Raw genomic sequence first — 14,687 nt, forward strand, 5'->3', positions numbered from 1 at the left:
GGTGCAGTCTCTTTAGAAAACATTTGGAATTTCTCAAAAAAGTTTAACATTGGGTTACCATGTCACTTAGCAATTCCACTCCTAGGTATATACATCAAAGAACTGAAAACATATCCACATAAAAAACTTGTACACGAATGCTCAAAGCAACACTATTCATAATAGCCAAAAACGTGCTAACAACCCCAAAATCTGTCAACTGATGAATGGATAAATAGAATCTGGTATATCTATACAATATTATTTGGCAAATAAAAAAAGTACTGATATATGCTTTAAGATGGGTGAACCTTGAAAACATGCTAAGTGAAAGAAGCCAGACACAAAAGAACACACATTATATGACTCCATTTTTATGCATGTCCAGAATAGGCAAATCGATAAAGACAGAAAATAGATTAGTTGTTGCTAGGGGATGGAGGGTGTGGTTAACTGGGAGACGCAGTATTTCCTTTTGGGGTGATTAAAAATAGTGATGGATATACAATTTCGTGAATACACTAAAAAAACCCAACGAATTGTATGAATTATATCTCAATTAAAAAAAGAAAAAGACAAGCAAGTATAGCATACATTAAAGTTTCCCAAAACATAATAAAAACCTGAACGGTTTTCTATGGTTTGAATTCAGTTTTATAAATGTTACCGTTTCCTTTTTTTTTTTTTTTTTTAAGATTTTATTGATTGATTGATTTGAGAGAGAGAGCACGTTTGTAAATGGCGGGAGGAGCAGAGGGAGACGGAGAGTGGGGGTAAGAATCTCAAGCAGGCTCTGTGCATGGAGCCTGATGCAGGGCTCCAGGCCAGGCTCGATCTCACCACCCTGAGCTGAAACCAACAGTTGGACGCTTAACTGACTAAGCCACCCAGGTGCCCCACCTTTTAATTCTTCAACAATAATAATCATACTGATAAAAATAGCAGGTGCTTATTAAGCACTTACTAGGCGTGTGGCATGCATTTTATACTTGGTATTCTCTCAAATCATCCCAATGATCTTGTACATGGAATTATTATCCCATTTTATGGAAAGGAAATTGAAGATAAAAGAGGTTGAGTAATTTGCGCAAGGTTATACAAAGGTAATTAAGTCTGACTCCAGAGGTTCTATTATGCAATTCCGTTTTAAAACAGTGACTTATTGGTCTCAAATACTAAGTTATTTTTCAATGTGTTATGCTGTTCTTTCTGTCACCATCAAAGAATTAGATATCATTTTGGGGCCTAATATTAAACAATGATCTTACTTCCTTAGTTTATTGAGTACAGAACAAAGACAGAAAAAATTCCCCATATGACAAGTTTTTATTTGTATCAAATCAGAGAGTACCATAGGTAAATATAAGATTATAATCTGAATGTTGTAATATAACATAATTTGGCAAATTATTTAATTATCCAAAGTTTATTACACGTTTGAGTATGTGCTAAAGAGATTATCTGGCATAACTTGGCAAGATATATATTTCTGTACCTTATTTGACCATTTATCATTTATATGTGGTACACATATATGTATATATGCATATACACACATACATATATACATACACACACTCCTAAATTAAATATACTTGTATAAAAGCTGAAGATTGATGTGTTAGAATTAATTCCTGTTTAAAAATCTATTATATTAAATTGCATCTGCATTCAAAGCAGAAATGTAAAAAAACTGATCAATTTGCTAAATACGCATGAATTTACAAAGTAACTGAAAATGAAATAAAAATTTCCATTGAAATGTTATATTCCTGTCTAATCAACATTTAAGTGGCACTATCAAACTATGGAAATAGACATTATTCTTTTAGGTTGTTGAGAGAATAAAGATTCTACTGAGCATTACTGTATTCCCTAAATTAAGAATGAATATTATTATGGTAGGAAAAGATGGCAGATAATTTTCTTCTTTATTAATATGGGAATTCTCAGGAAGCAATCAAGGCAGTGACTATACTCCTGGGCTTGGGTTTCCTGCGCTTCTATCAGTGGAAGTCTGGCTTCTCAGGAAACGTGCAGCCAGTCCGCCTAATTATGACGCTTGCGGCATAGTGGCCAGCACGGATGCATTCAGTCAGGGGCTTGTCAGAGACCAGCTGAGACAGAAAACCTGGAACACAGACAAAAGGGAAGAACGTGAGTATTGCGTAACAGCATGAGAAAGGTCATTTTGGGTCAGGCCAAAAATCAGTCCACGTACTTATCCCTCTCTTCAGTGTTGATAGTTAAGTGTTAAACCTCAAGTCTTAGAAAGTTCTTGCACCATACATCATGAGCTTCCCTCAATACATCTTTTAAAGAGCTCAAGTTGGGACATAACAACTCACCATCCAGGCATTTCTAGTCTTTGCACACCTAAAGCATTATCACGCTTTCCTTTAGTTTTGAGATTAAGATGTTGTGAGTAAGAAGTACTGGCTAAAGAATATTACGTTGGGTTTTTACAGCTGAGAAGGAGGTATTAGTTATCCCTCTCTCTGTCTCTCTGGATTCCTTATGTGTTGTTATTCCTAGCACACTGCTTTTGGACAAAATTCTATCATCTGGATGTCTCTCCAAGTACAGATTTGAGAGTTGAAGAATTACAAACTACCTTACGTCTCCCTTTTACTCCCAGAAGCAACAGTGAAATGATTTCTATAGTCAAACACCATGGACCAACTTGACATTTAAAATAAATAAAGTAGATAAAGTAGAAAACGGTGTTGAGGACTTGTGTTTCTGACCAAGATGAAATAAAAGGAACCACAATTACCCTTCCTCCAGAAACAACTAAAATAAGGACAAAATAAATGAAACAAAAATTTTCAAATACTGTAAAAGATCCATGAAAGAAGGGAAACAAATGGGATAAACGGTAAAATTGCTCTAGTTTACCTCCTAGAGATACCAGGCTACAACACAAGGAGAAACAACTTAGGCAGAGCTTAACAGTCTCATTGAGTTGAGGAGATGGATTTGGGAGTCTGAGTAGGACAAAATTAAACATGTAGGCAGAATGATCAGCAAAAAAGAGAGGAAGACATAAGTTACCAGTACTGGGAATAAGCAGTGATGTCACTACGGAATCTACATTTACTGAAAGAATAATAAAGAGGGGCGCCTGGGTGGCTCAGTGGGTTAAGACTCTGGTCATGATCTCAGGGTCCTGGGATCGAGCCCCACATCGGGCTCTCTGCTCAGTGGGGAGCCTGCTACCCCCTGTCTCTCTGCCTGCCTCTCTGCCTACTTGCGATCTCTCTCTATGTCAAATAAATAAATAAAATCTTTAAAAAAAAGAATAATAAAGAAACATTAACAACTTTATGCCAATAGATTTGGCAAGTTAGAGGAATTGGACAAATTCCTGCAAAGACACAAAATATGAAAGCTCAAACTCAGGAAGAAATAGATAACCTGATTAGCTTTGTATCTATTAAATATATTGATTTTTACAGTTAAAAAGCTTCCCATAAAGACAATTCCAGGTCCAGGTGGTGTCACTGGTGAATTCTATCCAATATTTAAGCAGTAAAAATAATATCAATGCTATACAATAGCCTTTTCAAAAAGCTGAAAACTGAAAATACTTCCTAACTTATTCCTTGAGGCCAGCATTACTGATACCAAAATAAAAAAAAAAGATGCAAATACTTTAAAGAAAATTTTAGCAAATCCAATCCAATAGTATATTTTAAAGGATAACAAATTATTATCAGGTGGGGTTTATTCTAGGAATGCAAGGTTGGTTTAACATTCAAAAATTAATCAGTGTAATTTAGCATCACTAACAAAACCACAAGATCACCTAATGCAAGAAGAAAAGCACTGACAAAATTCAACATACACATCTAATAACAACTTTAAGCAACCTAGGAATAGAAGGGAGCTTCCTCAACCTGGTAAAGGGCACTTATAAAACTTACAGTTAAAATTATTCTTTTTTTTTTTTTAATTTTATTTATTTATTGGACAGAGAGAGATAGATCACAAGTAGGCAGAGAGGCAATTAGAGAGAGAGAGGAAGAAGGCTCCCCGCTGAGCAGAGAGCCCGATGCGGGGCTCGATCCCAGGACCCTGAGATCATGACCTGAGCCGAAGGCAGAGGCTTAACCCGCTGAGCCACCCAGGCGCCCCACAGTTAAAATTATTCTTAATGGCAGATGATGGAATGTTTTCCCCTTAAAATCAAGAACAAGACAAAAATGTTTGTTCTTAAACACTGTACTGGACACTTTAGCCAGTGCAATAAGGCAGACAAAAGAAATAAAATAAAAAGTATCAAGTGCTCACCTTGGCTGATTCCAATATTTATGTGGAAATGCAAAAGACTAAGATTAGTCAAACGCACCTTTGAAAAATAAGACTACTTGAGTTAAAACTTATTATAGAACTAAAATAATCAGGACACTACGCTATTGGCATAAAGAAAAACAAATAGATCAATGCAACCAAAGAAAGAGTTCAGAAATAAATCTACTTCTATATCATCAATTGATTTTTGACAAAAGTATCAAAGCAATCCAGTGGAGAAGAGATAATCTTTTAAACAAATGGTCTTAGAACAGGTGGATGGCATATTTGAACAAAAAACAAAAACAAAAAACCAAAACCACAATACAATAACAAAACCACTTCAACCCTTACCCCACATCATCTACAGAAATTAACTTGAAATGGATCACAGACCTAAATGTAAGAACTAAAACTATAAAATTCTGAGAAGGAAACATAGAAAATCTTAGTGATTTTGAATTTGTCAAAAATCTCTTAAGTAAGACATAAAAGTACAAACTTTTACCAAGGAAAAAATAACTGGACTTTGCCAAATTAACTAATTCTACACCTCAATAATAAGAAACAACCCAATCAAAAATGGTTTCAAAAAAGCTGAACTAACATTTTAGCAAAGATAAACAAATGCCAAATAAGCTCAGGAAAAGATGTTTAACGCCATTACTCATCAGAGAAATGCAAATTAAAGCCACAGTTAGATACTACTGTTAACCCACTAGAATGGCTAAAATTAAAAAGACTGATCATAACAAGTGTTGACAAGGGTCTGGGTCATTTGGAACTCTACTATGCTAGTAATGGGAATATAAAATGATAGTACCACTTTGAAAACCGTATGTCAGTGTCTTAAAAAGTCATACATACCTTTACCATATGATCCAGTCATTCTATTTCTACACATTAAACTCAAGGTAAATGAAAGCATATATTCACATCAAAGATTTGTAGTGAATGTTCACAGCAGCTTTATTTATAATATCCCCAAACTGGAAACGATCCAAATGTGGATGAGAAGAGGAAGGAAGTCAGCATTACAAAAGAACATGGGAGTAGTGGATATGTCTACAGTGATGGTTTCATGGATATATGGATGCCTATGTTAACATCTGCACAACTGTATACTTTACATATGTGCAGTTTATTGTTTATCAGTTATAGTAAAATAAAACTGTAAAAGAAAGAAAAAGGGAAAAAAGTGTTGTAGTTACAAATAAGACAGTTCAAGAGCAGAAGAATCTAGGGCTACTTTTCCTCTAGGGCAACGTGAGCTGCTTAGCTGTACTCAAATACTCAGAAGAACAGATAAAGAGAAACTGTTCTGTAGCTGGACTTCCAGGCTGTCCCCTAGGCCCTGGCAACCTGCAGGGGGTGCAGATTAATTGAGAAGCTGTGGTATAATGACCTGTAGAGAGCATTAGAAGAGATTTATGTCCTTTCTTCTCTACTATTCTGACCACACAAGCTTTTTCGCTGTCCGATTTGGGGAATGCTCTGTACTTAGTAAAATAAGTATTCCCAACCAAAGAATAAAATTAATTTGGTTAATGGAGTGATATATTTTTGAAGACCTTTGCTTATAATGTGAAATCACTCCCTCAAGAGGTTTAGCAAGAGTATTTTATCATTGAGTTTTCAGGTAACAGTCAAAGGTCAATATTAACTTTCAGCCAAACCGTGAGACTAAAATGCTCAGCCCACACAGTGAATGGAGCAGAAGCCAAATTCAGAGTCATATCAGCTTACAATGGAAACACATCTATGAGAAGCCTTATATGCAACATCTGTTTTCCTCATTCCTTCTGGTATGATCTTTGTGAGAAAAAGAAAAGCTTATGTTTATGAAATATTTCTGTGAAGCACAAGCACCAGCATCCTCTTTCTAAGAGAAGAGCTAGTTGATGTCTGAAGTGAAGTACTTCAGAAGAGACATATGCTTTGACAAGTGGAAAGCTTGAATGCAGAAAAAAGCTAAGACCTTTGCCCCAGGTGAATAACAGTTTTCAGTAATCTATTCTGAAAAACTGACTAAGACAAACTACAGATGTTACATAATCAATTTTAAGTGGAACCTTCATAAAGTAGGGGATGTGAATCTTAAAGGTTCTATAAAATGCTTTAAACAAAGGGAGTTTATATTTTAAGAATCACAGGGAATCCTATTGTAACATGAATAAACATTCTAAGATAATTTTTTTATTGTGTAAAAGATATATAACCTAGCTACCATTTTAACCATTTTAAGTGTGCAATTCATATTAATATCATTTTGCTAAGTTGTGTAATTGTCGTTTTCATAAATTTCTAGAACTTTTTCATTGCTTCAACAGAAACTCTATATTCTTTAAACAATAACTCTCTACTCCTCCACACTTCTGGCCTCTGGCAACTGCTACTCTACTTTCTGTCTTTAGGAATTTGCCTATTCTAGGTACCTCATATGAGTAAGATCACATAATATTTGTCCTTTTATGTCTGGCTTAGTTGACTCACTGTAATGTTTCTCAATATAATTTTTAAATTAGAATTTTTAATTACTAGCTGACCTAAAATGTATTTTAAATAAAATGCTTTATTTGGAAATAATTCCAAATTCATAGAAAAGTTGTGAGAATAAAAATGTGAAAAAATCCACATATCCTTTACCTAGATGCACTTATTTTTAACATTTTGCTTCTTTGGTGCACATAGACTCTTTCTTTCTACAGGTTTTTGCTATATTTGAGAGCAAGTTGCATTTATTATGCTTCTTTACCTTTAAATACATCCATGTTTCCTTCCTGAAGATGAGGCTATTCTCTTATATAACCACAGTCATTAACTTCAGTAACACTGTTAGAATACCATTATCTAATTTTACTCTCCATATCCTAGTTTTGTCAATGATCCAATAATGTTCTTTTCTTTTAAGGAGACTTTTTTATTTTTATGTAATCTCTACACCCAACATGGGGTTCAAACTCACAATCCCGAGATCAAGAGTTGCATGCTTTACTGCCTGAGCCAGACAGGCATTTGCAAATGATGTTCTTTACAGCACTTTTTTCCTTCCAGGATAGAATCTAGTGTAGGATTTGTTATGTTTTTGGTCTTCTATACTTTCGAACATTTCCTCAGACTTTCTTTGGCTTTTGTGACAGGGACTTTTTTTTTTTTTTTTTTTTGTGACAGGGATTTTTTGAAGCATATAGTCTTCCCCTAGTTCCTATTTAACAGAATGATTCTCATATTGGGTTTGTCTGATATTTCCTCATGATTTAATTCAGATTATGCATTTCTGGCCAGAATACTAGAATAATTATATTGTGTCTTTCTCAGGGTATCACATTTAGAGGCACATTATGTCCAATTGCTAGTCACTGGTGATGTTCATCTGATTACCTGGTTATAGTTTCCAGTGCTTTGTAGTCACAAAGAAAGCTACAATGGATAACCTTTTGGATATATATCTTTGTGCTGCTGAGGGATGATGCACCTTCAGAATAAATTTCTAGAAGTAGATTCTGGGGCTGAAGAGTAGATACATACATACTTTTATTAGATATTGCCAAATCCCCTTTCATAGAAGTTGAACGACTTTGTATTTCTAATAGTAAAGTTTAAGAGTGCTCATTTCCCCACAACCTCACCAACAGAGTGTACTATCAAGCTCTTGAATTTTTGCCAATGAAGATTAGGAATTATATCTTGATGTAATTTTAATTTGCATTTTCTTATTATGAGTGAGACTAAATATTTTATATGTTAAAGAACAAATCTGGTTTGTTCTTATCTTTCACCTATTCTTCTAAAAGATTTTGGTCTTCCTCTATTTTTAAAAGTTATTTGTATTTGGGGGATATTATTTTAATTATTTTTTTTTTTTAGGTAGGGAAAATATCAACAGTAGCAATTTGCTATTAATATATACAAATACTATGTCAGCAAGGAAACAAAATGGTTATTCATATCTTCTTCACTGAATGTGGTGAATTTTAAAAAGTATGGTTGGCACACACTATAACGATAAATATGGCTTACAGATATATATCAAAAAAGAAGTTTGCTCTCTTTTAGTAAAGATTTTGGGTCTGTCAGGAATTCAACAAGAAAAATCTTAAATGACTGACTTGGAATGTGTGCTCAACATGAAAAAAGTCGCTTTGGAGCCCTTTTTGTTGGTGCTTTTTCCCTGGTTCCTATGGTCCTCATCAGTATATTATCTTGCAAACGAAGGCTAAATTCTACATATATATGCCTTCCCAACATAGTCAAAAGAACAGAAACAGGAGGCATAGCACTGGAGAACAAGAAACATCAACACAGGTTGCCAATCAGGAACTCATAAGAGTGAATGATTTAGCTTTTCTGGTTGTCATAAAATAAGAGAGCCACGCCACACAGATTTTTGTGAACTTGCCAGAATTGAGGGTTTTTTGTTTCTTTTGTTGTTGTTGTTGTTGTTGTTTGTTTGTTTTGATCACTAATTCAATTTCATTGCTAGTAATCTGTCTGTTCAAATTTTTTATTTCTTCCTGATTCAGTTTTGGAAAGTCCTATGTTTTCAGGGATTTATCCATTTCTTCTAGGTTGTCCAATTGGCGTATAAATTTTCATAATATGCTCTTATAAACCTTTGTATTTCTGTGGTGTTGGTTGTTATTTTTCCTTCATTTCTGATTTTATTAATGTGAGTCTTCTTTTTTTTTGATGAGTCTATGAGTTTATTAGTTTTGTTGATCTTTTCAAAGATCAGAAACTTCTGATTTCATTGATCTATTCCATTTTTTTTAATGTTCTATTTTTTAAGTTTCTGTTTCATTTATTTCTGCTCTAATCTTTATTATTTCCTTCCTTCTACTGGCTTTGGGCTTTGTTCTTTATTTTGTACCTTCTTTAGGTATAAGATTAGGTTGTTTATTTGAAATTTTTCTTTTCTTGGTTTTGAGGTAGGCCTGTATTGCTATAATCTTCCCTATTAAAACAGATTTTTCTGCATCCCAAAGATTTTGGATGGTTGTGTTTTCATTTTCATTTGTACCATGTATTTTTTTATTTCCTCTTTGATTTCTTGGTTTACCCATTCATTGTTTAGTAGCATGTTATTTAGGCTCCATATATTTGTGTTCTTTCCAGATTTTTCCTTGTATTTTAATAAAGAAAAGATAAACAGAAAGGAGTCCAAACATAACACTAAAAAAAGCCATCAAACTACAAGGAAAGAGAGCAAGAAAAGAAGAAAGGAATAGAAAGGAACTATAAAAATAACCAGAATACAAGTAACAAAATGGCAAAAAGTACATACCTATCACAATAATTACTTTAAATGTAAATGGACTAAATCCTCTAATCTAGACAGGATGATCGAATGGATGAAAAAAATAAGATGTATGTATATGCTGCCAACAAGAGACTCATTTCAGACCTAAAAATACAGGCAGATTGGAAGTGAAAGGATAGAAAAATACTTACCATGCAAATGGAAGCAAAAACAAAGTTGGGGTAACAATACTTTCATCGGACAAAATAGACTTACTTTATTTATTTATTTATCTATCTATCTATCTTTTAAGTAGGGTCCATGCCCAGCATAGAGCACAACATGGGGCTTGAACTTATGACTCTGAGATCAAGACCTGAGTTGAGATCAAGAGCCAGACACTCAACTGACTGAGCCATCCGGTGCCCATGGGCAACACAGTCTTTAAAACAAAGACTGTAACAAGAGACAGAGAAAAACACTACATAAAGGAAACAATTCAACAAGAAGATATAACAATCATAAATATCTATGCACCCCAAACAGGAGCAGCTAAATACATAAAGCAAATAGACACAAAGGAAGAAAGTGATAGTAATACAGTAACAGTAGGGGACTTTAACATCTCACTTACATCAATGGATAGACCATCCAGACAGAAAAATCAACAAGGAAACAGTGGCTTTGTATGACACAATTGGACCAGATGGACATAACATCCATACTGAACATTCCATCCAAACATAGCAGAATATACATTCTTTTCAAGTGCACATGTAACATTCTCCAGGATAGATCATGTTAGGCCACAAAACAAGTCTCAATAATACAAAAAGATCAAAATCATATCAAATGGAAGAATGAAATTTAATAATTTACCTTTTACAAGTGTTAGCATCTTGTATTATTCTCAAATTGCTTCTTCAACGATACTGTGTAAGTACATATCAGTGATTATCTTTTTCTTACACAGTTCCCAAAGCCTTTTACTATACAGTAGACCATAATATGTATATGAAGAGTAAAACATTTGAAAGTATTTTTTAGAATTTATATAATTTTCTTTAAAAATCAAATTTTATGCTAAATTTAGTTCTTACACATTTAGATAGTACAGTACTTTGTTTACCTGACAATATAGACAAATGTATATGTGTTTGAAGTAGTTTTTAAGCCATATAATTTAAAGGTCAGAGAAAACTAACAATGTGAAATAGAATAATACCTCAGGTACAAGACTTGAAGCAATAGCGGCTGCCATGGTCATGTATATTACACTTTCAATGATCACTCCTTAGAACTTCACTTAGAGCCTATTTAGTTCAAGAAAGCAAGTGAAAAATTTTTTTTTCCTGATTGTAAAAGTAATAACGAATAAATGTAGAAAAAGTAGAAAAAAGTAGTATAACAGTAAAATTAAGAAATAAACACACACAGTCCCATTATTTAAAAAAAAGTGTTATTTAATATAGCATGGAGATCCTAAAAAGAGCAATAAGACTAAGAAAAAAATTAATAAGTGTAAAAAATGAAATAAACTTGTTGTTATTTTCAGTTAAGAGGACTGTATATAGAAAACTCCAAATACAGATGCCTGGGTGGTTCAGTTGGCTTAGCATCCTGACTCTTCACCCCGGGTCCTGATCTCAGGGTCATGGGACTGAGCCCCACATTGGGCTTTGGGCTCAGCACAGAGTCTGCTTGAGATTCTCTCTCTTTCTCTCTCCCTTACCCTAATAAATTAAAAAAAAAAAAAAAAAAGAAAAGAAAAGAAAAAAAAGAAAACCCCAAATAATCTATAAATTGTTGGACTTAAGGGACTTTGGAAAGATTGCTGGATATAAGAGAAATACAAAAAAGTCAATTATTCATATATAATCACCAATTAGTCATATATTTTTATATATCACAAAAGAAATTTTAAAAAGATACAAAAGCAACATAAATTATACCAGTTTCTAATGAACAAAATTATAAATCCTTATCAAGCAGCATTACAAAGGACCTAAATAGAGAGATGCCAGGTTCTTTGATAAGAAGATTCATTAATACAAAATCAATGTCTCAACTAGGTTTTAGGGAACTGACAAGTTGATCCTAAAATCTATGAAAAACAAAGAGTCAAGAAAAGCCAAAAATTCCTACCAAAGAAAAACAAGGTAGGAAAGACCAGATCCAGCACTTATTATAAAACTATAATAATAAATACAGTGTAGTATTGGCACAGGCATAAATAAACAGTGCAAAGAAAAAGAAAAGATAGTTCCGAAATGAGCCTGTGCAAATGTGGAAACTTGAGGTTCAATGGAATTAGCATTGTGAATACATGGGGAAAGGATGGTTTATTAGAAAACAGTGTTTAGGCAATTAATTTTTGATTAAAAAATAAAATTACTTTATTCCATATTTTAAAAATCCAGATGTATCAAGAAATTGAATGTGAATGGGAAAACCGTAGGACTTTTAGAAGAAAATAAAGAATATACTAATATTCTAGAGGTAAGATCTTATATAAGACACAAAAAGCACATACTGACTAGATCTAAAGTAACATATTAAAAAAAATCGACTATTCTAGGGGCACCTGAGTGGCTCAGTCATTACACATTTGCCTTCAGCTTGGGTCATGATCCCAGGGTCCTGGGATCCAGCCCTGCATTGGGCTCCCTGCTCGGCGGGGAGCCTGCTACTCCCTCTCCCGCTCCCCCTGCTTGTGTTACCCCTCTTGCTGTGTCTTTCTCTGTCAAATAAATAAATCTTAAAAAAAAAAAAAATCTAGGGGCACCTGGGTGGCTCAGTGGGTTGAGCCTCTGCCTTTGGCTCAGGTGAGGGTCTCAGGGTCCTGGCATCGAGACCCTCATTGGGCTCTGGCTCAGTGGGGAGCCTGCTTCCCCTTCACTCTCTGCCTGCCTCTCTGCCTACTTGTGATCTCTCTGCCAAATATATAAATAAAATCTTTTTAAAAAATACATCAATTTGAAGAGGGGAGTGGTTAAATCCATGGAATGGAATAATACAAAATAGATAGCCAGAAGAGGTAGATCTTTACGTGCTGCTATGAAACAATGTCCAAGATATGATTAAATGAAAAATCAAGGGTATAGGCCAATAAGCACAGTATATAGTATTCTCATTTGATAAAAACTGGGATATTAATACATACACAAACTTGTACGTAGGCCAGATATTTCTGGATGGATTTAATAGAAACTAGCAAAGAAAGCTGCCTCAAAGAGGGGAATTAGAGGATTGGGGTAGGACCAATGTTTACTTTTCACTGAATCTATTACTTCTACTATATATGTATATATCCTTTTTGTACTGTTGTATTTTCTACTTATTTTATTATTTCTGCAATAAAAAGTATATTATTTCCCCATATTTTTAAATATTCCTAGAGACCATGCTTTTTAAATGTGGATATAACATAACTGACTCAATCCTAGTATTGGATATTTAGGTTGTTTCTTTCTTTCTTTTCTTTTCTTTTTTTTTTTTTACTATAAATAACACTGTGATGAGTATCTTTATAAAATTCTTATCCATTGTGCACATTTTTCATTTCCTTAGGATAAATGTCTTTAAGGGTAATTAATAATTTTTCAGGCTTTACATATTATTGCCAGATTTCTTTACAAAAAGATCTTTTAGTGTATACTCCTAATAGCATTCTTGCTATTAAAAAATTCTGCTTGATAATTTGAAAAGTTAAAGGCAGAATCTTAATTTAGTCATTTGTTACTAGTGATAGTGAAAACTTTTTTGTTTATATGCTGACTAGCCATTTATATATATATATATATATTTAAGATTTTATTTATTTATTTGACAGAGAGAGAGACAGCGAGAGAGAGGGAACACAAGCAGGGGGAGTGGGAGAGGGAGAATCAGGCTCCCCGCTGAGCAGGGAGCCTGATGCAGGGCTCGATCCCAGGACCCTGGGATCATGACCCAAGCTGAAGGCAGATACATAAGGACTGAGACACCCAGGCGACCCCATTTGTATTTCTTTTTACAAAGTGAAGACAACGTCTACCCATTTTTCCACTGGAATACCTCTCTCCCTTTATTGATTTTTAAGAGACATTCCCAGTTTGTTTACTATATACATTGCCAATACTTTTCCTTACTTTGTCATTTGTCTTTTATTTTTATTGTGATATAGATTAACCTTTTCTTTAATAAATTTTCCACTGAATTTAGGCTGAGAAAGGTCTTCCACACCATGAGATCAGATAAATATTAGACTACCTTTTCTTTTAGTTCATTTGTGGTCATTTAACTCTATTCCATCTGAAAGTTCTTTGGGTATGATGATTGGTAGAGACCAACCTTTGTTTTTTCCGAAAAGTTGTATTTTTGTTCCACTACCATGCCTTAAGTACTTCATCCTGTTCCAGTTGTTTTAAACATTTCATTTGGAAATAATTTTAGATTCTCAGAAGAACTGCAAAGATAGTGCAGAGTGCTATTGTACCTATCCTACATGTGTTTCCTTCCATTTTAGTCTTTTGTCAGATCCATGCAATACACTTTAGAAACTTTTTTTTTTGAGAGACAGAGAGAGCATGTGCATGAATGGGGTTGGGTGAGTGGAGGGAGCAGAGGGACAGAGAGAGAATCTTAAGCAGGTTCTACACTCAGCGTGGCGCCTGATGAGAGGCTTGATCTCATGAGCCTGAGATCATGACTTGAGCTAAAACCAAGAGTCAGATGCTTAATTGATTGAGTCACCCAGGCAACCCACACCTTAGAAACATTTTTATTCAAAATAATAAAAAGGCAAAAATTTTGTGTGTCTAAAAAGACAACATTATCATTTCCAGATTTCAAAGATGATTTTTTATTTGTTCTTCTCATCTTCTAAATATTCTATAATAAGCCATTATTACTTTTATAATAAAAAAGCCAATAAATATTATTTTAAACAATAACATGAGGATATTTAACTATTCAGATAAATAGTTAAGAATAACTCATTCAAGAGTTTCAGCTAAGTGATGCCTTTATGCCTTTAGAGTTTTCCACTTAGGTCTTTAGAGTTCATTAATTATTATAGCCACTTGGGAATAGAGATTACCACAAAGTAAATCAGTGTAAGTATCAGCATAAGCATAATGAAATTGGTCACTCTTAGAAGATTCCTCAAGGACATAAAGATCTTTACTACTTTCTG

General features: G+C 33.9%; 1 protein-coding gene across 4 annotated transcripts in view; it reads right to left on the reverse strand.

Moving 5' to 3' along the window:
* Positions 1-1,286: 1,286 nt before the first annotated feature.
* The window catches only part of ADK (adenosine kinase), a 523,602-nt gene continuing 510,201 nt past the window's right edge, over positions 1,287-14,687 (reverse strand). For all 4 annotated transcript variants that reach the window (XM_080822506.1, XM_080822503.1, XM_080822505.1 and 1 more), the window contains one exon: positions 1,287-2,110. In XM_080822506.1, the coding sequence (XP_080678632.1) occupies positions 2,075-2,110 (36 nt within the window). In that variant the 3' untranslated portion in view covers positions 1,287-2,074. The remainder of the gene's footprint in view (positions 2,111-14,687) is intronic.

The sequence above is a fragment of the Martes martes genome, assembly GCF_963455335.1.
Source record: "Martes martes genome assembly, chromosome: 14".
Classification (NCBI taxonomy): domain Eukaryota; kingdom Metazoa; phylum Chordata; class Mammalia; order Carnivora; family Mustelidae; genus Martes; species Martes martes.